General features: G+C 37.5%; 1 protein-coding gene and 2 long non-coding RNA genes across 5 annotated transcripts in view; 1 reads left to right on the top strand and 2 right to left on the bottom strand.

Moving 5' to 3' along the window:
• The window catches only part of AGO3 (Argonaute 3), a 312,574-nt gene extending 286,327 nt beyond the window's left edge, over window positions 1-26,247 (top strand). For all 3 annotated transcript variants that reach the window (XM_070216338.1, XM_070216339.1, XM_070216340.1), the window contains one exon: window positions 26,102-26,247. In XM_070216338.1, coding sequence (XP_070072439.1) covers window positions 26,102-26,188 — 87 coding nt within the window. In that variant the 3' untranslated portion in view covers window positions 26,189-26,247. The remainder of the gene's footprint in view (window positions 1-26,101) is intronic.
• On the bottom strand, window positions 16,254-17,888 carry LOC138913515 (uncharacterized). The gene is made up of 3 exons (XR_011419286.1): window positions 17,491-17,888; window positions 16,933-17,438; window positions 16,254-16,871 (listed from the first exon to the last, which is right to left on the bottom strand). It is a non-coding gene; the product is annotated as an uncharacterized lncRNA (long non-coding RNA).
• Window positions 22,708-24,057, bottom strand: LOC138913565 (uncharacterized). The gene is made up of 3 exons (XR_011419343.1): window positions 23,593-24,057; window positions 23,035-23,540; window positions 22,708-22,973 (listed from the first exon to the last, which is right to left on the bottom strand). It is a non-coding gene; the product is annotated as an uncharacterized lncRNA (long non-coding RNA).
• Window positions 26,248-26,490: the final 243 nt, after the last annotated feature.

Raw genomic sequence — 26,490 nt, 5'->3', positions numbered from 1 at the left:
GAATTTTCTTCGAGTTCTATTTGATGAAATCCTGACATCAGATCTAAACATGAAAAGTATTTAGCTCTACCCAATTGGTCAAGAATATCGTCTATTCTTGGGAGTGGAAATTTATCGGATAAAATTTTTTTATTTATTTGGCGATAGTCGATTACTAAACGCCATCTTTTATCATTTGAATCTGGTAGAGATTTCTTTGGTACAATTAATAGTGGGCTATTATACTCTGAGACTGATGGTTCTACTATTTTATCTTTAATAAGTTTTTCGACTTGTTTTTCTACTTCTTGTTTTTGACTGTGTGGAATTCTGTAATTTTTAATATATACTGGTTCCTCATCTTTCATTCGTATTTTTTGTTTGTAAAAATTGTTAGTAGTTATTGATTCTGATTCTACTCCGAAAATATCTGTATATTTGGTGCATAATTCTGTGAGTACTGATTAAAACTGAGATGGAAAGTTTTTCTTCAGTTTGGTTAGGGTTTCTATGTGGTTGGGATTTGTCTCTGGAATTATTATATTGTAATTATCTAGCTGTTCAATTTTTATTGCATCTAATTTAATTATTGTGTCTTTATTAGTTGTATTAAGAATTCGGATAAATGTATTTTTAGAATCTGCGATGGAGTTTCCAATAAAAATTCCATTTTCTATTTCTTGGTTTGGTATGAATATATACCCGGTTGCTGATTGTAAATTAATTTTTCGGACAACTTCGGATCTAGCTGGTAAAATTGTTAAATTGTTTTCAAGTGTATGAAGTATTTGAATGTTGATAGTATTACAAATATTGCTTGGTCTCAAGATAAGCCAATCGCTTTCTGGTGTGAGGTCTATTTGACAATTATATTTTTACATAAAATCTATTCCTATTATTCCATCACATGGAATCGGCAATTGTGCATCTACTAAATGAAAATTGTGTGGTATAGCGTAATTATTTGAAAGAAGTTCTATTGATACTAATCCTTTTGAGTTTGTTGTTCCCTCTCCAATACCAGATATTTGTGAAATTTCTGTGCAATCTATATCATGAAATGAATCTGTATTTTCTTTTAATAATGATATGTCTGCACCTGTATCTACTAGTAATGTATATGATTTACGTGATTTTTCATTTTTTAAAGAGACAAATAGGTTGAAATTTAAATTAAGAGTATGAACCGTATTTTTTATTGTATTTTCTATCTTAAGGGTTTTTATTGGTTTTCCGAATTAGTTTGTATTTGACGAACGTTAGTGTTCTGTCTGTTTGAGTTATTATTTGTATTGTTATTAGTGTTGTTGTTGGCATTGTTATTATTGTTATTATTGTTATAATTATTATTGTTGGATCCACCACGGTTATTACCTCTATAACTCCCACGACCTCTATTGGTGTAGTTATTATAGCTTTGATTATAACCATTGGATTGGTAGTATCCGTTGTTTTGGTTATAGCCATTATTGTGGTAGTTGCCACGGCCATTTCCTCTACCGCGATAATTTCCTCTGAATTTATTATTGCGATTTGAATGTCCTCCTCGGGTATAGAAAACAGTATTTGTACTGCCAGTCATTTCAGTACTACATTGTAAATACTTCGTGACTGCTTCATTCATTGTTGAAAAATTTCCTGCTTCCAGAATGGTTTTTATGCGGTTATGCTCACAATTTTTTACCATTGTGTTTATAGCTTCCTTTGTGCTAAATTTATCCGCATGTTCGGCTGGTAGTCCTTCGTCAATATACGATGCTTCGAGTAGCTTTCGTAAATTGTCAATTTCAGTTGTAAATTTTTCTGCCGTTTTACCCTTTTGGGTAGTTTTTGACATTTTTGCCTTAACTACGTCGGATGTTTCTCCGATAATAGTGTCTTGCAATTTTTTTATAATGGCGTTTATGGTGGATTCATTTTGTACTTTGTACAGGGTTGATCCTACTATTTTTGATTTTATTACTTCAACAGCTATCGCTTCAAATGTCCCTTTTGTTAGGTTTACCAATTTGATAAATCTGTCCAGGCGTGATGTTGGCTTGCGGCGAATCCGAAAGAAGGTAGAAAGGTCAGCCTTTCCGCTGGCAGGGATCCCATAACTTGTTGCATTAGCCTGGGCTGGTAATGGCAGCAATGTACACAATTTTTGACCACCTTGGTGGTGATGCGACGAGCATTTGCGATCCATATTTGAAGTCTTAGTAATTCAATAAGCGCTTTGGGGCCTGCATGCATATGCAATGGGAATCTCGCATCGACAGGGATTGGGGCGTTTGCTTGACGGCCGCCGACTCGAATTACTTGTATAGATCGATTGCCAATATCAGCTACGAACGGAGTCAATTTTCTAAGATTTGGACTAAGACGATTTCCCTTTTGTATGTAAATTAAATCCGTTGCGAAACTTTGGCTTTGAATTGTGAAGACGATGTAGATAAATGCCTTCTGAATTTCATTGGCATCAAGTTCGTTTGGCTGTGAGGCAGGAAGCTTGTTGCTGGGAGGAACGCCGTTGAAAACTCGAAATATGAAAGCTACGATCCGGACAATTCGAGTATATGAAGGGATTCTGCTGATGAGCCTTTCAATTAAAGATCTCTCGATGCTGCTATCGCCACATTTAAAAGTTACCACTTTTCGCAATTCTAATGCGTTGTCCGCTGAGTTGGCAATTGGTTTTTCTTTTGGCCAAGTGCATTCGTTGAAGCAAATTAATGTTGGTCCGTTGAACCAGATTGTGTTTTGTAGATCGGCTGCGGCACATCCTGGCGAAACGATATCCGCTGGACTCTCCTGACCCGGAACATGTCGCCATTTGATGTTCGCGGACTTTACTTGAATAGTTGGCACCCGATTGGCTATGAAACACTTAAGCTGGGATGTGTGCATTGTAATCCAGTGTAAGACAATTGTCGAGTCTGACCAAAAAGTAACCTTCTTGGATATGTTCTCAAACTTATGTTTGATTTTATCCCATGTTTCGCAAAGAATTAAGGCTGCGCACAACTCTAGTCTTGGTAGACAGATAGTCTGAACAGGCGCTACCTTTGATTTTGCAATAACTAAACGCGAAATAGCTTGTTTTCCTTGAGATGATCGGAAATAAATAGAGCACCCGTATGCACGCTCTGAGGTGTCTGCGAGCCCGTGTATTTCGCCCTCCATACTAGACGAGGAATTGATGAACCTTGGACTTTCAATTTGGTTTAAAATGTGTAAATCAGGCTCGATTTGCGGCTCATCCCACTCTTCTCCAAGGTCTTGTACAAAAATGTTGTACCTGATAATGATTGTACTAAGGAGTCCAAGAATGTCGTACAAACTCGCAATGACAGAAAAAACTTGCCTCTTTGAGGAAGCTTCGGATCTCGGCAGATCAAAGCGGAAACAAAATATATCCGTTTGCGGTTTCCATGACATTCCTAAGGCCTTTGTCACTTCTTTACCATCCACCTTGAATTGGTATTCTCCTAAAACATCACTTTCACCGCTAAAGTCCCATTTTGACAACGTCAAACCTGCTCGTTGCAGAATTTTCTCGGTCTGAAGCATTTTGACTTGGAAGAGAAGGTCATCCACGTACATATCATTCTGTAAAGTATGAGATCCAATTGGGAATTCGTTTTCGTATCTCTTGGCGATGAAGTCAAGACTTTGAATCGCTAAAATTGGGGCACTTGCCAAGCCATAAGTTACCGTATTTAGTCGAAATAACTGTAGAGGCTGATCAATCGAATCTCTCAAAAAAAAATAAGCTGGAAATTACGGTCTTTAGATTGAATCATGAATTGCTGATACATTTTAGTTATGTCGGCTGTGAAAACGAATTTGTGTAATCTGAATGTCAGCAGAGTTAGAATCAAATTTTTTTGGATCGTGGGTCCAACCATTAGGATGTCGTTCAGAGACAAATTCGATTTCGTTTTTACGGAGGCATCGACAACAACTCGCAGTTTTTCTTTTGTTCATGTAGGCGTCCTAATTGCCGTTCAAGCTGAAGGAAACGCAGTCTGGCATTTTCCAACGAACTTCCGAGACTAGTTGGGGATTGCGCAAATGGCAAACGGACTTGAATTCGACCGGAGTCAAGAATAGCAGCGGGCTTAAAGAAATCTTGAATGCACTCTTCTTCTTCAAGCGTAAACCTTTTTCTGCTAGTCTCCTCAAATGATTCGATTTTCTAAAACAGTGCTAGGCCATCGTTAAGATCCTGGGTCCTAAAAACATTGCGAGAAAATGCGTGCGCCTTTGCGTCTGGTTGTAAGTCGTCATCGATTTTCCGTCCAACAATCCAGCCGAGCGATGTGTTGAGTAGACAAGGCAAACCCGGTCCTAACGATAACTTCTGACCAGTCAGCAAATCAAAAAACTCCTACGTACTAATCAAAATATCAATCTTGTGAGGCTTAAAGAATTGTGGGTCGGCCAAATCGATGTCTTCAGGGATCGACCGTTGCGATGTATCTAAGCAGCGCTCTGGCTGCTGCTGAGCTATAGATTTCGTGATTAAAAATTGCAGCGTCCACTCATCAGCTGATAACCGAGACCGAATTGTTGCTTCTAAAGAAAACTTTACATGCTCTCGAAGGTTCTGTCGGATGCTTGTTTATAATCAAAATCGACTTTCTGCAGGATGAGATGACAAAATGTGACATGGGTAGGTATCCAGGCCACCATTTTATTTTGATAAATACGCCTATAGTCCATCAGCTTTGGTATATGGGATATATCTTCAAGATTAATTAATTAAATAGTTACATGTCTGTTTAAAGTTGAAAAATCTTCATTTGTGAATAGCGTTTAAAAATAAAAGAATTTCTTTCTCTGTGCCAAGAGAAAAAAGCGAGCCAAGAAGTGCTGAGACAGTATATAAAAATTGCCGAAAAGAGCACGGGTTAGCCTTCTTCTCGTGAGAAATGCCGAAAAACCTGGTGACATGCTCAATAAGAATTAATACTTTCTTACCGTAACGCTCTTGTAACTGATTTAGAGCCTTTTGGTAGTTGGCATCCGAAACATGAAAGGCTGACAAAACGCTTAACGCTGGACCAGATAAGCAACAAAGTAGATATTTAAATTTGTCTACCCTGTAATGCTAGCATCTTCGTCGACTATATGTTTAAATGCAGAAATAAAGCGTTTATAATCACTATATTTCCCACCAAACCTTGGTTTCCGCTACCTAAGAATCTGGAATTTGTGACGCTTAACTCATCAGACCGCTGCGGCTTATTCGAAGCTATCCCTTTCATCAAAGTCGCCTTGCTAACAATATAATCTTCTTTATGTTCGGTTCTAGAATTCTCTGCTGCTCTTCAAATTCTGTTCCAGCACGGTGCGCTTGCGTCTGAGACACCCCAGCTGCTCCTCTACTGGCGGATTGTCATCTTGTGGGATAGATTAATATATTAGCACAAAACAAACAAACAAAATCAGGTGATGTGCAGATTACAGCGATTGTGGATACAGTTTTAAAGCCGTTGAGTGAAATGTTAACACTAACTTTCTTGAACTGTTTTCCAAAAAGCTTAGCTTTACCAAGTAAAGTGAGTGAAAGCTTTAAACACGTCATAATTCGCTCACTGCACTGCACTATGAGTAAAAATAATAATTTAATTTAATAATTTATTTTTATGAATGGACCACTGAAAAGTGTCATAGGGCCCGTGGGCCTGTCATAACGCCCTCAGGGAAAATATATTTAACTATTACTTTAGTAATTAATGTGATTTTTTTAGATTTTTATGTCCGTTCTGGGTCAAATTTGCTACTGACCGTTTTTTAGAGTTCCAATTTTATATTCCGACCTGTTCCAGTTATCACTCGGAAGGGAATTTGATTTCATGCTGGCTCATTTAAGACCACCTATCAAATGCTTGGCGGAAAGTTTCCATGTGAATTTTCCGGAAGTTAACCGAGTAACAACGAGGGATATTTGAATCCTTGCAGTTCTTTCGGAAGTGAGTACTGGAACAGGTCTGGGAAATTTGATTCCGTGTGAATCTTTCGGAAGTGATTAGTTTAGATTAGTTTAGATTATTTATATAAGTAAAGAAGTCGTATTCAGGTTGAGCGCGCGCAGTAAACAATAATGCGGCTTGCACTTTTATTCAAACAAATTTTTGTCTGCGCCCTATATAACATTTTATTGAAATACTTGTAAATGCGGGTAACATAGAGGCAATATAGTAATCAGTTGTGTAGAATAATTTAGCAATGAGTAATGTGGTAGAAGAAAAATATTCGGGGTATTCGAGAAATGCGCCGCACGCAAAATTTTTTTTCAAAAAAACTGTGAACTGTCTTATATGTGTATCTTTATAGATTCGAGCTAGCGATTGTGTTTGTGTTTGTGGAGTATAACTTCTTAATGGCACAGAGTTGCAAAGAAGTAAAAACGAGGAATTAACCACAAAAGTGTCCTTGTTGCCATACAATTAACCATTTTTGCTCATTTTTGGTCCTTTTTGGTAAACTTGCGTTTATCTAGCCACATATGTGTTCACCATGTATGGGACTAATTACTTTTGGTTCCCCATGAAGCTACATCATAATTGAGAAACACATTGTTCCTGTTGGCTCCTTAGCAGAAAGTGCATCAGAAGCTAGACACAAACTTTGTTTGTAAATCGTCAGTAATAAGGAAGTAAGAAAATTAATTTTAAAAAATCCAAAACAATTCACAAAAACTTGATGAGTGGCTTAAAAGTTAAGGACATAAGGAATCTTTGGGTCAAAAAAGCATTGTAGAAGAAAATATTTTTATTTAATTTTTAAACGCTGTTCACAAATTAAGATTTTTAAATTTTGCTGTGACTTTAAAATTTCGAATGCGCCCACCTTCTCTTGTGGTTCAGTTAGATTGAATTTTCCAAAACGACCGTATAAAAGAGACATGTAACTATTTAACGCCGAAAAGACTATTAAAATTGGTTAACCACTCTTGAAGATATATCCCAAAAGACGAAGAAAATTTGTGATTTTCTTAAATTAAAGATACCGCAAATAGCAGAACTGATGGACTATGGGCGTAGTGGCAACTAATGATTAGAAAAGCACCATTTACCGAAATAAAATTATGGCAGGCCTGGACACCGACCCATGTCACATTTTGTCGGCCTGTGTTATTAACATATACCTATTATACCTATTATTACTTTCTTAAATTAAATGTTAATCTTCAGATTGCATTACAATATCCATTATGTTAATTGTCATTTAATTAAACGGTAAATGATAAACGTTCTAGATATTAAGACGAAAAAATTATGAAACGTTAATCAGCCGAAAGCCACAGCAGTTATGGCTGTCATTTATAACGGTAGCTTAATACTTAAAATTTTTCGCCCCACTGTGGGACGGGCAGACAGGCTAAATCTACTTAGCTAGTGATCCTAATAAAAACAAGAGAGAACTCAATAGTCGGGTCGTCGTCGAGAACTAAATGTAGCTTTTGAACTATTAAAACACATTTAATATTATAGCTTAATTATCTTGACCTTCTGTGCAAAAAAATGCATTGGTTGTGTCATGCCGTCTTGAAGGACTAAAACAAAAAAATTATATATTTTTACGACTTATGGATTCCGAGATAATGCTGGTGACATAATTGCCCCAGTGATGAAATTGCCCCACTCTCCCCTACTTTACGGGGTCGGAAACGCTTCCTTCTAGCTACTACATACTTTTGCACGACTACAATATACCCTTTTACTCTAAGAGTAACGAGCCCAATCGGGTGGATACACCAGTTTAAAAAAAAAATTGATGAAATGCGCACTTCATGAAACCTTAATTTTCCGGTAAGGTACATCTTTCTGATTAAGAAAAGGGCACTTACAATTTTTTTTTATGGTTCCAATTTTATTTAAAGTGTAAAATCGTTTTTGACGCTTATTTAATTTCTAATTTGAGCTGTATTTAACCGATTTCGGCCATCGAAGACATTTACAGGTAACAGAATGCCCTCTAACTTTCTAACGTACAGCATTGAGATCCATTCATTAGTTTAGAAGCCACAATTTGTCAAGGTTGAAAAAATGGGAAAAACGCAAAAATGCTGGCATAAATGGCTTCGTAAAAAATACACGCCTAAAAACCGAAATTAGTTTTATAACTTCTACTTAAGGATACATCTTTGAGCCAACTAATAAGACCATCAACTCATCATAAGACCATCAACCCATCATTGCATTTGATAACACGGAAGGGTGGTCATTCACATTAAGACTAAACAGCAACGGACCAAGAACAGTTACTTGAGGCACGCCACGTTTTAGAAATACAAAAAAGGACGAGACATTTGACATTACAACAGGCTGTCGAAGATTTCATAAATATGGAAGACATAAGTTTGACGGCAATGTTTTACAATCTGAACCTATTTTTTAATTTGACACAAAAAAAATCGTGTTGAACAGTGTCATAGGCTTTACTGTAGTCACGAAGTACTAGGAGAGTCACAGGATTTTTCAGCATAGTCACGTATATCATTTGAAACTTTTATGATTGCTGAAGTGCAACTACGATTTTTCCGGTTTTATTTGGGCTGCAATTATGTTTAGGCCTTGGACAGATAGGTACGATAGAGATGGGCCTGTATTCATTGTTTGCCTTTCGGGCGGGGACTACAAAAGTTTGTTTTCGTTGATTCAATTAATTTAGTCACGGCCTGTTTATACCCATTACTTGTAGTAAAAGGGTATATTGTATTCGTGCAAAAGTATGTAACAGGGAGAAGGAAGGGTTTCCGACCCTATAAAGTATATATATTCTGGATCAGGGTCACTAGCCGAGTCGATATAGCCATGTCCGTCTGTCTGTCCGTATGAACGCTGAGATCTCGGAAACTACAAAAGCTAGAAGGTTGAGATTTCCCACACATATTCTTGGGCTCCCTACACAGCGCAAGTTTATTTCAGCCGAGCGCCACGCCCCCTCTTACGCCAACTAACGATTTTAAAATTTGTCTGGCGCCCACATCTTAAAAGATTTCCGAGAAGTATAAATGCAATTTTGTTGTGTATATTTATGCCTATTGAAATGCAGAAGACATTTTTCAAATCGGACCATTCATTAAAAAGTTATACGCAATCAACAAATGTTATATATCCATCTCCCGCGCACTCCCTTTAGCCGAGTGACGGGTATTAGATAGTCGGGATACCAACCCGACTATAGCGTTCTTTCTTGTTTATTATCAATCTCAGTGCAAGCCCGTCGCAAAAAAACCTTCTACAAGCCTGCCGCTTGTATGTATGTATATGTATTTGCGAAAAAATTTGACGCCATATTTTTAACAAGTCGCCGTTCTAAGAACTTTAAAAAGCCAAGCCGAAAAATACTCTATCATTGATGGTTCCAACGCCGCCTACAGCCCATATGTGTATACTTATACTGTGAATGCCTTCACACATAAAGTCCAACCTGGAATGCCAGCGTTGCAATAAAGGAAAGCCACCAGCCCGTCTAGGACTTGAAGACAAGATGTCATCATCAGGGGATGAAACAGATCAAACCATTATCGAGCTCAACAAGATGGACGAACTTCAAGAAAACCTGCGAGAGTTGGAGTTCAAATTTAAAATTTATTCGACGCCGCCGCCCAAATTAATGGAGTGTCACTGAATTCATGTCTTTCGAAAGGACCAGATGCCTATCAGCCAATCCCGTTGCCGTCTATACTGTTCAAGTTTCGTCAACGTAAAATAGGAATTTGTGCGGATATTAAAGAAATTTTTCACCGCGTATTCATCCAAAAGGAAGACCAGGATTATCAACTATTTCTATGGAGAGATTGCTATACCTCGAGAGAACCAAACGTCTATGTGATGAATGTGATGATATTCGGTTTAGCCAGTACGCCCTGTTCAGCCCAATATGGGCCGTTCTTTTACAAACCGAACAGATTTGGCCAAAAAAAAAATTTCACATTTTTGATTTGCCTGAAACTTTTTTTACACGTACTATTCGAAAAATAAGTAAACACGTGTATCAGGATTTGACCGAAAAAAAATTATTTTCCTAGTTAGAATTTTTTTAAGTGTGCCAAAAATTGTCAAATTTGAAAAAGTACCCTCTCATTGAAAATCTGTATCTCCGGTTATATGAATCCAATTGACTTCATGTCTTTTGCATTAATTCCTCTAAAACCTCTCCTTTCAAAATAAAATTTCTTAAAAAAAAATTTTTTTTAATTTCTTAAAAATAAAAACAAAATAAGATTTAAAAAAATTTTTTAACTATTGCCCCCACAAAAAAAAAAATTTTTTTTTATTTTAATACTTGCGTCATATTGTTAGTTACAATCGGTTTTTGTAAAAAGTTGGAGCCACTTTTAGTTTTTAAAATATCGAATTTGTTTTAGCAAGGCCTCGGCTTTTTTCTATGAAAAAACGTCGCAGCAAGTAGATCTACTCTCTCACTCTTATCGGATCCTAATGGAATTTATGTTTTCTCATTGTTTACTAGTCCTTTAACAATTGTTAATGATTAAAAGTTAAGTTTTAAGTTTTTTGACAATTTCTGAATGACAAAAAGTAAAAAGTCATTTTTTAATCAATTAAAAACTTACAACTATTTATTTAACCGTCTATTTAATAAACAATAATTTTAAATTTATTTTATTTATTATTTTTTTATATTATGTAATTTATTAAACATTTTTAAATATTTTTTTTTAAGTTTTTAAAAAAATTTATTTAATAAAAATAAAAAATTATAAAATTTAATTAATTTTTTTTTTAAATTAAAAAAAAAATATTTAAAAATGTTTAATAAATTACATAATATAAAAAAATAATAAATAAAATAAATTTAAAATTATTGTTTATTAAATAGACGGTTAAATAAATAGTTGTAAGTTTTTAATTGATTAAAAAATGACTTTTTACTTTTTGTCATTCAGAAATGGTCAAAAAACTTAAAACTTAACTTTTAATCATTAACAATTGTTAAAGGACTAGTAAACAATGAGAAAACATAAATTCCATTAGGATCCGATAAGAGTGAGAGAGTAGATCTACTTGCTGCGACGTTTTTTCATAGAAAAAAGCCGAGGCCTTGCTAAAACAAATTCGATATTTTAAAAACTAAAAGTGGCTCCAACTTTTTACAAAAACCGATTGTAACTAACAATATGACGCAAGTATTAAAATAAAAAAAATTTTTTTTTTTTGGGGGGGCAATTTTTAAAAAATTTTTTTAAATGTTATTTTGTTTTTATTTTTAAGAAATTAAAAAAATTTTTTTTTTAAGAAATTTTATTTTGAAAGGAGAGGTTTTAGAGGAATTAATGCAAAAGACATGAAGTCAATTGGATTCATATAACCGGAGATACAGATTTTCAATGAGAGGGTACTTTTTCAAATTTGACAATTTTTGGCACACTTAAAAAAATTCTAACTAGGAAAATAATTTTTTTTCGGTCAAATCCTGATACACGTGTTTACTTATTTTCCGAATAGTACGTGTAAAAAAAGTTTCAGGCAAATCAAAAATGTGAGCCAATAAAAGGTGTTCGGTTTGTAAAAGAACCGCCCATATGTAAAAAATCGAACTCTTTAAAAACGACAATCCCAGAGCGGTAAAAGCCATTGTTGATCATCATTACGTCGATGATTACGTAGACAGCTTTGACGTAATCGGTGAAGCACAAACCGTAATTAACAAGGTCGTACAATTTTATCTGAACGGAAATTTTGAACTTCGGGGATTTGTGTCAAACTCAAAAGAGCTTTTGGCAAGGATGAACAACTCACCAGAGCTCATGACTTCGCCAACATAATTAAATCCCTCTGAGCCGAACACTGAAAAATTTTCATAGAGATCCGAATAATAGTTCGCTAGGAAACAGCGTTTTGTCTGCTCGACTTCAATAGTTGCAAATACTAAACGTAAAACTTTAAATGCGATTATCTCAAAGTCGTGTTTTTCCAAAAGTGCCTTCGCTGTGACCACGATTGCACAAGAAACATTTGATCGATCTTCTTGAATTTTTTTTAAATTATTCGTAATGATTGTGTCGAGTTCGTGAACGATTCAGTTTTTATGCGCCGATTTTGATTTCGCAGATCAGAATTTTTTAATAAAATTTTTAGAACTCGAAAAATCAACTTTTTGGAAAAATTGTTACTGTATGCAGAAAAAACCAAATATTCTTGAAAATAATCGTTCACGAACTGGAAATAATACTATACTAATAAAAATTTTTTGGTTTTTTGATTTTGCTTGACCTGCTGGACTTCCATCGTGGTCACCGCAAGCCGCTTTAAAAAAAAGGGTTCCTAGAGAATTGCCATAACTTCGCAAATTTTTCATATTTTTACAAGAACAAACGCTTGTTGTTTCGATAAAAACATGTACTATCAATAATTAATAACTTCAGTGTCATAAAATAATGGCTACAACCTGAAAAAATTTAAAGTTCCCTCAATATTTTCGCTCAAAAAGGTATATAACCCCTTAAGAACGCCATATTAAATAAACATGAAATCAGCCCAAACAAGAGGTGTATCTGTGGTCGGATTCAAAGACTGTAATAAGCTGGATACAATCAGATAGCCGCCACTATAAGCAATATGTCGCCCATAGAGTAACAGAAATTTTGGAAAGCTCAAAAATCGACCAATGGAAATGGATTCCCGGAACGAAAAATGCCGCAGACGATGCCACACGCATGTCCTTAGGGGCAGATCCAAGCGTCTGGATTGATGGACCTCCATTTTTTATCTCGACAGCAGAAGATATAAAATCTCACGACCATGACAACGAATTACGTCCATAATTTGTATTTGTTGCTACTCAGGACTGACACTCGATATGATAGATCGCCGTGCCATCGAGGTGTTCAAAAATAAATCCTTTAAAAGGTCTACAGTACTTAAAGCAAAACTATTATGAAAATTGTTACGTGGGCATATTAGTGCCCTAGTCCTGAAAAGGTCTTGGGCCGAGGGAAAGTCATCCGATGTTCAGGCACCAATTTTTGCCAGCATAAGCTCGCCGGATTGGGTGAGTTCTTGGTAAGACTTTCTCCTCGCCAACATAACGAGAATAAATATTAAGATGCCTGAAAAATAGTAAAGTCCGTCGCTCATCAGTCTACATTGCCCCACAAGCTTAGCTGTCGCTTGATCGTAACACGATCGGGAATTGTTTCGGCCACATTCCCTCCCCTTCACACATTCGTGTGCCAAATGGATCGTCGCGGGCCGCGCAATACGATCCCCTATTGTCAAGGTTGTCCGTCAAAAGTTATGTCATTATTCTTCACCGCGTCAGCACCCCCTTCTTGAAAACTTAGCACTTCATGGTTTTAAGTTCGATTTCACATTATAATTTTATTAAATATTGGCTAGTGCCATTTATGAGTAATATTATTATTGGGAATACATATGAATTTAATTTTAATTGACCAACAAAGTTTGTTAGCGGAGAGTATTGAATTTGTCACCCGTACAAGGTGCAGACTTTAGCAAATTGCTGACTATTCACGACTACAAACGTCGCTCTGAGGGCTCTTGTGATTGTTCATACAAAGACAAGGCTGATACTCGCCGCTGAAAAGTCAATGTTTTATTATGTTATAACAAAAAGCTATACTGACTGATTTGAATGATTTTAATGCCTTGAGGAGGCCTAAAGTGGACAATTTACTTCCGATAGTCAAACAAAGGCACGAATATCTATGTATATATAGTGGATGGAAAGGAACCGTGTTCCGACAAACTTACCACTTTAAGTCCTGGGTGATGAGATCTCGACGCTCCGGATCCTGGGCTTTGGAAGATATTATAATTTATATATATATATACGTGCGCCAAACCACTGTTGTTCTTAACTACAGCTTCAAATGACTCTCTCTCTCTATGCTCACTACTCTCTCGCTCTGAGTGCTGCGAAGTGCCGAAGAACGCAAAAAACAAAAACAACGTGCTGCCAAAAAGGCCCCCCTCACCCCACGCAATTTACAAAAAAAATGTTATAAAATCAACCGTGGGTCCAAACAAAAAAATGCCTTACTGATTGTATGACATAGCTCCACACTTTAAACCAAAATCGCATGATCGGTGTGGAAAAATTAATGAAGTGCCCCAACCGGAAGTCAGTTGGGGTCATCTTCTGGGCTTTCAAAGATTTCCACAAACAAAGCTTAAAAAAAATATCAACTTGTTTGGTTGAAAACTGTGGGAATGGTTGATGTTTTAATCAACCATTTTTGCATTTTTCGAGCGTCCTGGGAGTCCTTAGAAGCAGAATTTAAAAAAATCCTTTCTTAGTGCACACCTCCCCTAACACACGATTCAGACCCAATTTTTTCCAGAATTTTAGGTCTTATGGTTTGGGCTGGAAAAACATGACGCAAATAGACATCTACTCTTTTATAGTAATACTCGATAACAAAAAGGTATACTGTCTGATATAAACTATTTTAATGCCTTGAGGAGGCCTAAGTGGACAATTTACTTCCGATAGTCAAACAAAGGCACGAATATATATTTATATATAGTGGATGGAAAGGAACCGTGTTCCGACAAACTTACCACTTTAAGTCCTGGGTGATGAGATCTCGACGCTCCGGATCCTGGGCTTTGGAAGATATTATAATTTATATATATATATACGTGCGCCAAACCACTTTTGTTCTTAACTACAGCTTCAAATGACTCTCTCTCTCTATGCTCACTACTCTCTCGCTCTGAGTGCTGCGAAGTGCCGAAGGACGCAAAAAACAAAAACAACGTGCTGCCAAAAAGGCCCCCCTCACCCCACGCAATTTACAAAAAAAATGTTATAAAATCAACCGTGGGTCCAAACAAAAAAATGCCTTACTGATTGTATGACATAGCTCCACACTTTAAACCAAAATCGCATGATCGGTGTGGAACAATTAATGAAGTGCCCCAACCGGAAGTCAGTTGGGGTCATCTTCTGGGCTTTCAAAGATTTCCACAAACAAAGCTTAAAAAAAATATCAACTTGTTTGGTTGAAAACTGTGGGAATGGTTGATGTTTTAATCAACCATTTTTGCATTTTTCGAGCGTCCTGGGAGTCCTTAGAAGCAGAATTTTAAAAAATCCTTTCTTAGTGCACACCTTCCCTACCACACGATTCAGACCCAATTTTTTCTAGAATTTTAGGTCTTATGGTTTGGGCTGGAAGAACATGACGCAAATAGACATCTACTCTTTTATAGTAATACTCGATAACAAAAAGGTATACTGTCTGATATAAACTATTTTAATGCCTTGAGGAGGCCTAAGTGGACAATTTACTTCCGATAGTCAAACAAAGGCACGAATATATATTTATATATAGTGGATTGAAAGGAACCGTGTTCCGACAAACTTACCCCTTTAAGTCCTGGGCGATGAGATCTCGACGCTCCGGATCCTGGGCTTTGGAAGATGTTATAATTTATATATATATATATACGTGCGCCAAACTACACTACTTAACTACACTACTTAACTACACTATTTTCACTTAAACACAAACATATAAACTATTTTAGCTGCATGCGTCGACTTCAACGGCTGGTGGAGAGAATTTTTTCTAAAATTACTCATCACTGTGCACTCGATGCCCTTTTAAATCGGTTCAGTTAATTGGCATTCAAACTTGTTTCACAATTCGTTCAGTTATTATCGTGGTTATCTTTACTGACGGATCATGTTTCTGATCTCTTGATTTTCACTTGTTCACTATTAATTTTTATTGGCTCGTTTTAGGCTTCACTGTTTTAACACATTTGGTACCGGACACTAATTATACCCGTTACTCGTAGAGTAAAAGGGTATATTAGATTCGTGCAAAAGTATGTAACAGCTAGAAGGAAGCATTTCCGACCCCATAAAGTATATATATTCTTGATCAGGGGCACTAGCCGAGTCGATCTAGCCATGTCCGTCTGTCCGTCTGTATGAACGCTGAGATCTCAGAAACTACAAAAGCTAAAAGGTTGAGATTTCCCACACATATTCTTTGGCTTCCTACGCAGCGCAAGTTTATTTTAGCCGAGCGCCACGCCCCCTCTAACGCCCACAATCGCCCACTAACGATTTTAAAATAGGTCCTGCGCCCACATCTTTAAAGATTTCCGAGAAGTATAAATGCAATTTTGTTGTGTATATTTATACCTATCAAAATGTAGAAGACATTTTTCAAATCGGACCATTCATTAAAAAGTTATACGTAATCAAAATTTATATATCTATCTCCCTCGCACTCCTTTTAGCTGAGTTACGATTATTAGTCGGGACACCAACCCGAGTACAGCGTTCGCACTCCCTTTAGCTGAGTGACGGGTATAAGATAGTCGGGACACCAACCCGACTATAGCGTTCTCTCTTGTTTTTTTTAAAGTGAGCAATGGTCAGTACGCCTCGGAATGGATCGCTCTATGTCCGATCTTCTCCACGGCTTTGGTGATATTGGCGGCGGTGTCCGTCTCTTTCGATCCTTGCTAATCGATAGACGTGTCCTTATCGAGGACAATAGAAGAGGACAACGGGTCCTGTGACCTGGTTGCATTGGACACCGTGAGCCGATGCCCGAAGCCTGTGAGAAAAATCCTCCTCCTTCGGATTCAGTCAAATTGCACATTCCTTTGCTTGTTTCGGTGAGTCAACGGGTCGATTGTCCCCCTACCTTTGCCTTGAGATTCGTTGTTGTTTTCTACGAAAAAGAAAAATCAGTCCAACTCGCTTGCTTCCACCAATAGGTAACTCAGTTAAAGAATGGTTAACATAACCAATTCCAGTCCCATATGGAACCTTTCGCCCGAGCTGGATGACGACGGTGTACTTCGGTTAGCAGGTCGCATTGATAAGGCAACTTGCGTTGGTCCTATAATAAACTGACTTTACTGATCGCCCAGCATCATCATGAACTGTGTAAACACCAAAATGTGGATACCATGACCTGTTTCATTAGACAAACATTTTGGATACCATCTATTCGCCGTTTAGCAAAAACCATTAAGTCCAACTGTCAGTTATGCAAAAACTTATCCGCAATGCAAAGCCACCCTTGATGGGACAGTTGCCTATGGACAGAGAAGCAGCCTTTGTCGGACACTTTACATATACAGGGTTGGATTATCTTGGTCCCCTGTTGGCAAACGACGTGAAAAAAGGTGGGTAGCGTTATTCACCTGTATGACTACAAGAGCTATACACCTCGAATTGTCTAAGGATTTGCCATCGGATTCCGCCATTAGGTGCCTCAAGAACTTTTGTTGCCGAAGAGGAGTACCAAAAAGAATAAGAAGTGATCAAGGAACGAACTTCGTCGGTGTCGGCAAAGTGCAATGGATTAAGGTAATGGATGCCGCTGAAATGGATAGTGGACGCTGTGGTATTGAGTGGGTATTTAATACGCCAGGCAATCCTGCTGCTGGTGGGGCATGGGATTAACCCTCAAAGAAAAGGTATCCCAGGTTGAAACTCTTCAAAGTCTGTTAAATAAAGCTGAAAACCTTATTAATTCTCGTCCTTTAACACACCTACCGATCGATTCATACGAAGACGACCCGCTTACTCCAAATCATTTTTTACTTGGTTGCCCAAACCATGTACAAACACCGGTAGTTGACGAAAACGTTTGCCTGACGAAGCAATGGCATATCCGGCAGCAGTTAATGCAGACAATTTGGAAACGATGGATCCATCGGAGATTTGGTCCTGATTTGCGACGAGACTGATAGCCGTGGTGTATGGAGAAAAGGAAGAATCATTGAAATTCAATCCGCAAAGGACGGACAAGTGCGATCAGAAACGGTAAAAACTGGAACTGCAGTACTTCGAAGACCAGCGTCTAAACTGGCCGTCCTCGAATGAGCCAAACAATGTAGTGGGATAACCGCATAATCAGTTTGGTTTCAGGAGTCTACTTAAGGCTGCTGAGCGAATGCATCCGGTGGTAACCATATCCCTAAAGCCTTTGAGACGAAAAAGTATTTTTTTTGGTTTTTTTTTATGTATCTTGTTGTTTTATTATTATTATCACTATGGACGGCAGTCCATGTAGTGACAAAGCACACAAGGAGAGTGTGCGAAGGCGACTACTATTATATAGCCGCAAAATTGAAAATCTGCTGTGATAGTCCGATCGTAATAAGTAATACACCAAACTAAAGGGGTTGCTAAATCTTAAAGGATTGCATACCAAGACCTCAAGAAAATCATTTGGTTTGGGAGACAGACCGGTGAAAGTGTAAAAGTGAAAACTTACAAATTTGGATCTGTTGGGGCCGGTGGGGATAATTGCACTAATCGCACTACGTTAGTTGTATTCCTACTGAAAATGCGAGGGGAGGGAAATATGAGGGGTCATATCAGAAAATCGGACGCTCCGTTCAAAAGTTATACCGAAAACAAATTTGCGGGGGACTAGTCAAAATAAAAATTTAATTCTGTTTGTCAGTTTGTCTGTGTGTCCCAAAACATGGTTTTAAAGTCCTGAAAATTTGATAATTAAATCCCTCTGAGCCGAACACTGAAAAATTTTCATAGAGATCCGAATAATAGTTCGCTAGGAAACAGCGTTTTGTCTGCTCGACTTCAATAGTTGCATATACTAAACGTAAAACTTTAAATGCGATTATCTCAAAGTCGTGTTTTTCCAAAAGTGCCTTCGCTGTGACCACGATTGCACAAGAAATATTTGATCGATCTTCTTGAATTTTTTTTAAATTATTCGTAATGATTGTGTCGAGTTCGTGAACGATTCAGTTTTTATGCGCCGATTTTGATTTCGCAGATCAGAATTTTTTAATAAAATTTTTAGAACTCGAAAAATCAACTTTTTGGAAAAATTGTTACTGTATGCAGAAAAAACCAAATATTCTTGAAAATAATCGTTCACGAACTGGAAATAATACTATACTAATAAAAATTTTTTGGTTTTTTGATTTTGCTTGACCTGCTGGACTTCCATCGTGGTCACCGCAAGCCGCTTTAAAAAAAAGGGTTCCTAGAGAATTGCCATAACTTCGTAAATTTTTCATATTTTTACAAGAACAAACGCTTGTTGTTTCGATAAAAACATGTACTATCAATAATTAATAACTTCAGTGTCATAAAATAATGGCTACAACCTGAAAAAATTTAAAGTTCCCTCAATATTTTCGCTCAAAAAGGTATATAACCCCTTAAGAACGCCATATTAAATAAACATGAAATCAGCCCAAACAAGAGGTGTATCTGTGGTCGGATTCAAAGACTGTAATAAGCTGGATACAATCAGATAGCCGCCACTATAAGCAATATGTCGCCCATAGAGTAACAGAAATTTTGGAAAGCTCAAAAATCGACCAATGGAAATGGATTCCCGGAACGAAAAATGCCGCAGACGATGCCACACGCATGTCCTTAGGGGCAGATCCAAGCGTCTGGATTGATGGACCTCCATTTTTTATCTCGACAGCAGAAGATATAAAATCTCACGACCATGACAACGAATTACGTCCATAATTTGTATTTGTTGCTACTCAGGACTGACACTCGATATGATAGATCGCCGTGCCATCGAGGTGTTCAAAAATAAATCCTTTAAAAGGTCTACAGTACTTAAAGCAAAACTATTATGAAAATTGTTACGTGGGCATATTAGTGCCCTAGTCCTGAAAAGGACTTGGGCCGAGGGAAAGTCATCCGATGTTCAGGCACCAATTTTTGCCAGCATAAGCTCGCCGGATTGGGTGAGTTCTTGGTAAGACTTTCTCCTCGCCAACATAACGAGAATAAATATTAAGATGCCTGAAAAATAGTAAAGTCCGTCGCTCATCAGTCTACATTGCCCCACAAGCTTAGCTGTCGCTTGATCGTAACACTATCGGGCATTGTTTCGGCCACATTCCCTCCCCTTCACACATTCGTGTGCCAAATGGATCGTCGCGGGCCGCGCAATACGATCCCCTATTGTCAAGGTTGTCCGTCAAAAGTTATGTCATTATTCTTCACCGCGTCAGCACCCCCTTCTTGAAAACTTAGCACTTCATGGTTTTAAGTTCGATTTCACATTATAATTTTATTAAATATTGGCTAGTGCCATTTATGAGTAATATTATTATTGGGAATACATATGAATTTAATTTTAATTGACCAACAAAGTTTGTTAGCGGAGAGTATCGAATTTGTCACCCGTACAAGGTGCAGACTTTAGCAAATTGCTGACTATTCACGACTACAAACGTCGCTCTGAGGGCTCTTGTGATTGTTCATACAAAGACAAGGCTGATACTCGCCGCTGAAAAGTCAATGTTTTATTATGTTATAACAAAAAGCTATACTGACTGATTTGAATGATTTTAATGCCTTGAGGAGGCCTAAAGTGGACAATTTACTTCCGATAGTCAAACAAAGGCACGAATATCTATGTATATATAGTGGATGGAAAGGAACCGTGTTCCGACAAACTTACCACTTTAAGTCCTGGGTGATGAGATCTCGACGCTCCGGATCCTGGGCTTTGGAAGATATTATAATTTATATATATATATACGTGCGCCAAACCACTTTTGTTCTTAACTACAGCTTCAAATGACTCTCTCTCTCTATGCTCACTACTCTCTCGCTCTGAGTGCTGCGAAGTGCCGAAGGACGCAAAAAACAAAAACAACGTGCTGCCAAAAAGGCCCCCCTCACCCCACGCAATTTACAAAAAAAATGTTATAAAATCAACCGTGGGTCCAAACAAAAAAATGCCTTACTGATTGTATGACATAGCTCCACACTTTAAACCAAAATCGCATGATCGGTGTGGAACAATTAATGAAGTGCCCCAACCGGAAGTCAGTTGGGGTCATCTTCTGGGCTTTCAAAGATTTCCACAAACAAAGCTTAAAAAAAATATCAACTTGTTTGGTTGAAAACTGTGGGAATGGTTGATGTTTTAATCAACCATTTTTGCATTTTTCGAGCGTCCTGGGAGTCCTTAGAAGCAGAATTTAAAAAAATCCTTTCTTAGTGCACACCTCCCCTAACACACGATTCAGACCCAATTTTTTCCAGAATTTTAGGTCTTATGGTTTGGGCTGGAAGAACATGACGCAAATAGACATCTACTCTTTTATAGTAATACTCGATAACAAAAAGGTATACTGTCTGATATAAACTATTTTAATGCCTTGAGGAGGCCTAAGTGGACAATTTACTTCCGATAGTCAAACAAAGGCACGAATATATATTTATATATAGTGGATTGAAAGGAACCGTGTTCCGACAAACTTACCCCTTTAAGTCCTGGGCGATGAGATCTCGACGCTCCGGATCCTGGGCTTTGGAAGATATTATAATTTATATATATATATACGTGCGCCAAACTACACTACTTAACTACACTACTTAACTACACTATTTTCACTTAAACACAAACATATAAACTATTTTAGCTGCATGCGTCGACTTCAACGGCTGGTGGAGAGAATTTTTTCTAAAATTACTCATCACTGTGCACTCGATGCCCTTTTAAATCGGTTCAGTTAATTGGCATTCAAACTTGTTTCACAATTCGTTCAGTTATTATCGTGGTTATCTTTACTGACGGATCATGTTTCTGATCTCTTGATTTTCACTTGTTCACTATTAATTTTTATTGGCTCGTTTTGGGCTTCACTGTTTTAACACATTTGGTACCGGACACTAATTATACCCGTTACTCGTAGAGTAAAAGGGTATATTAGATTCGTGCAAAAGTATGTAACAGCTAGAAGGAAGCATTTCCGACCCCATAAAGTATATATATTCTTGATCAGGGGCACTAGCCGAGTCGATCTAGCCATGTCCGTCTGTCCGTCTGTATGAACGCTGAGATCTCAGAAACTACAAAAGCTAAAAGGTTGAGATTTCCCACACATATTCTTTGGCTTCCTACGCAGCGCAAGTTTATTTTAGCCGAGCGCCACGCCCCCTCTAACGCCCACAATCGCCCACTAACGATTTTAAAATAGGTCCTGCGCCCACATCTTTAAAGATTTCCGAGAAGTATAAATGCAATTTTGTTGTGTATATTTATACCTATCAAAATGTAGAAGACATTTTTCAAATCGGACCATTCATTAAAAAGTTATACGTAATCAAAATTTATATATCTATCTCCCTCGCACTCCTTTTAGCTGAGTTACGATTATTAGTCGGGACACCAACCCGAGTACAGCGTTCGCACTCCCTTTAGCTGAGTGACGGGTATAAGATAGTCGGGACACCAACCCGACTATAGCGTTCTCTCTTGTTTTTTTTAAAGTGAGCAATGGTCAGTACGCCTCGGAATGGATCGCTCTATGTCCGATCTTCTCCACGGCTTTGGTGATATTGGCGGCGGTGTCCGTCTCTTTCGATCCTTGCTAATCGATAGACGTGTCCTTATCGAGGACAATAGAAGAGGACAACGGGTCCTGTGACCTGGTTGCATTGGACACCGTGAGCCGATGCCCGAAGCCTGTGAGAAAAATCCTCCTCCTTCGGATTCAGTGGCTACCGTCAGTATGTGACCAGAATAGATCCTGCCTGCCTTCTTTATCCGGCTACGGTCTTTTATACCAGTATATAGCTTTTTCTCAGCCCCCGTGATAGATTGGGTTATTTAGGTGTTGCCACCTATGATTTCCCTATCGGTGATGATGAACTTTGCCAGCTGCTGGTGTATGGTTACCAGTAGGTCGATCGCGGTCGGTGTTCTGACCGAAAAGATCGTCAAATTGCACATTCCTTTGCTTGTTTCGGTGAGTCAACGGGTCGATTGTCCCCCTACCTTTGCCTTGAGATTCGTTGTTGTTTTCTACGAAAAAGAAAAATCAGTCCAACTCGCTTGCTTCCACCAATAGGTAACTCAGTTAAAGAATGGTTAACATAACCAATTCCAGTCCCATATGGAACCTTTCGCCCGAGCTGGATGACGACGGTGTACTTCGGTTAGCAGGTCGCATTGATAAGGCAACTTGCGTTGGTCCTATAATAAACTGACTTTACTGATCGCCCAGCATCATCATGAACTGTGTAAACACCAAAATGTGGATACCATGACCTGTTTCATTAGACAAACATTTTGGATACCATCTATTCGCCGTTTAGCAAAAACCATTAAGTCCAACTGTCAGTTATGCAAAAACTTATCCGCAATGCAAAGCCACCCTTGATGGGACAGTTGCCTATGGACAGAGAAGCAGCCTTTGTCGGACACTTTACATATACAGGGTTGGATTATCTTGGTCCTCTGTTGGCAAACGACGTGAAAAAAGGTGGGTAGCGTTATTCACCTGTATGACTACAAGAGCTATACACCTCGAATTGTCTAAGGATTTGCCATCGGATTCCGCCATTAGGTGCCTCAAGAACTTTTGTTGCCGAAGAGGAGTACCAAAAAGAATAAGAAGTGATCAAGGAACGAACTTCGTCGGTGTCGGCAAAGTGCAATGGATTAAGGTAATGGATGCCGCTGAAATGGATAGTGGACGCTGTGGTATTGAGTGGGTATTTAATACGCCAGGCAATCCTGCTGCTGGTGGGGCATGGGATTAACCCTCAAAGAAAAGGTATCCCAGGTTGAAACTCTTCAAAGTCTGTTAAATAAAGCTGAAAACCTTATTAATTCTCGTCCTTTAACACACCTACCGATCGATTCATACGAAGACGACCCGCTTACTCCAAATCATTTTTTACTTGGTTGCCCAAACCATGTACAAACACCGGTAGTTGACGAAAACGTTTGCCTGACGAAGCAATGGCATATCCGGCAGCAGTTAATGCAGACAATTTGGAAACGATGGATCCATCGGAGATTTGGTCCTGATTTGCGACGAGACTGATAGCCGTGGTGTATGGAGAAAAGGAAGAATCATTGAAAATCAATCCGCAAAGGACGGACAAGTACGATCAGAAACGGTAAAAACTGGAACTACAGTACTTCGAAGACCAGCGTCCAAACTGGCCGTCCTCGAATGAGCCAAACAATGTAGTGGGATAACCGCATAATCAGTTTGGTTTCAGGAGTCTACTTAAGGCTGCTGAGCGAATGCATCCGGTGGTAACCATATCCCTAAAGCCTTTGAGACGAAAAAGTATTTTTTTTGTTTTTTTTTTATGTATCTTGTTGTTTTATTATTATTATCACTATGGACGGCAGTCCATGTAGTGACAAAGCACACAAGGAGAGTGTGCGAAGGCGACTACTATTATATAGCCGCAAAATTGAAAATCTGCTGTGATAGTCCGATCGTAATGAGTAATACACCAAATTAAAGGGGTTGCTAAATCTTAAAGGATTGCATACCAAGACCTCAAGAAAATCATTTGGTTTGGGAGAGAGACCGGTGAAAGTGTAAAAGTGAAAACTTACAAATTTGGATCTGTTGGGGCCGGTGGGGATAATTACACTAATCGCACTACGTTAGTTGTATTCCTACTGAAAATGCGAGGGGAGGGAAATATGAGGGGTCATATCAGAAAATCGGACGCTCCGTTCAAAAGTTATACCGAAAACAAATTTGCGGGGGACTAGTCAAAATAAAAATTTAATTCTGTTTGTCAGTTTGTCTGTGTGTCCCAAAACATGGTTTTAAAGTCCTGAAAATTTGATATAATGTTCAACAGCTCGATATAAAAAACTTTAGTTATACCACTTTTGGAAAATGTAATATTTAAAAAGATATGCACAAAACAAAATGTTTTAAAACTTTTTTTTGCTTTTTTTATTTTTCTCAAAAGCGGCTTTAACGATTTTCTTTAAAACTTCAAACTGTATAGCTCTTGAGATTCCCTAAATTTTGATATATATCATGTTACTGTAAAAAAAAAGTCACAGTCGTCATTAAGGGGTTATATACCTTTTTGAGCGAAAAAAATTGAGGGAACTTTGGATTTTTTTCAGGTGTGTAGCAATTATTTTATGAAACTGAAGTTATTATTTATTGATAGTACATGTTTTTATCGAAACAACAAGCGTTTTCACGAACTCGGCACAATAATTACGAATAATTTAAAAAAAAAAATGAAGAAGATCAATCAAATAGTTCTTGTGCAATCGTGGTCACCGCAAGCCGCTATAAAAAAAAAGGGTTCCGAGAGAATTGCCATAACTTTGTAAATTATTCATATATTTTCAAGATCAAAGGCTTTTTGTTTCGATAAAAACATGTACTATCAATAAATAATAACTTCAGTTTCATAAAACAATGGCTACACACCTGAAAAAAAATCCAAAGTTCCCTAAATTTTTTCGCTCAAAAAGGTATATAACCCCTTAAATACACTTTCTAAAATTTTATCATTCGGCACGATGCAATAAAAAAGCATGTGAGGAGTGAAGAAGAAAAAGGTTGGAATAGTTTGCTAGGGCGGGCCGAATGATAAAATTTTAGAAAGTGTATTTAATGACGACTGTGATAATTTTTCGTCACAAATGTTGACGAAAAGGTTATGTATAAACAAAATTAAAATATAAACGATGAATCTGGAATCCCTGGAACTGCAACGAGTAAGCATTACTTTATCTACAAGGGTATATAAGCTTCGGCTGGCCGAAGGTAGCTTCCTTTCTTGTTAATTTTTGATTTAAATTGAGTTGCGCTCCTAAATGTTTTATAATTATGTGGTAGACTTCCACAGACGGATAGCATTTACGTAAAACTTCCTATTCGAGCATAGCGTATTATATCTTGGGCATATGAAGTTATTAGTTCTAGTTGATGTAGCTGATAAAAGTTTTTTATATAAATATGAAGGTCGATTTTAAAAGGTGTCTGAGTACTCCCTAACAAAGTAATGGGTATCTGACAGTCGGGGCACCCGACTATAGCGCTATCTTTTGATTTTATTTAATCAACTAATTGCTTTGTCACATCTCGAAATATAAATAAAAACACGAAAAGACCATAAATTCTAGGAGTCCCCACAAAAGATTTTTTTTAACACAAGTTATTAAAAAGTTATTAGAAACTGTGGGGAAAGTAGAAATTAATTAAATTTAGAAAACTGAAGCTGGAAGCCAATTTTTAAATTTTTTATTTGAGACGTACTAAGAAAAAATCGTCTAATCTATATATAAAATAAAAACTTCGGCTTGCCGTATATAGATTTATTTTTCATGTTTAATTTTGTTTTTTTCACTTTAATTTTTTTACAGTATGCTCATAAATTGGCTTATTTGATTGGACAAAGTATTCAACGAGATGTGGCTGATGCGCTTCTGGAAAAACTGTTTTACCTTTAATCAATCAAAAGATTTTTGTATTTCATATCTTATTGAATAAATGGAGTTATATTATGTTATGTTCTACTTTGTTAGAGTGACGAGGACTAAATAGTGAATAATCGATTTAAATTCAGAGCATTCCGACAGACAGACAGGTAGTAAATATGTCGGAACAAGCCGGATTGGACCCGAATATCTTATGGCTTCCATAGGAATAATCGACAAAATATTGTAACTTTGTAGGAAGCAGGCGCGACATTGTAAAAACAACATATTAAATAGGCATACCTGCAAGGGTATATAAACTTCGGCCGGCCGAA

The sequence above is a fragment of the Drosophila takahashii genome, chromosome 3R, assembly GCF_030179915.1.
Source record: "Drosophila takahashii strain IR98-3 E-12201 chromosome 3R, DtakHiC1v2, whole genome shotgun sequence".
Taxonomy (NCBI): domain Eukaryota; kingdom Metazoa; phylum Arthropoda; class Insecta; order Diptera; family Drosophilidae; genus Drosophila; species Drosophila takahashii.
Note: the sequence above shows the minus strand (reverse complement) of the source record. Positions and strands in the feature narration are given on the sequence as shown.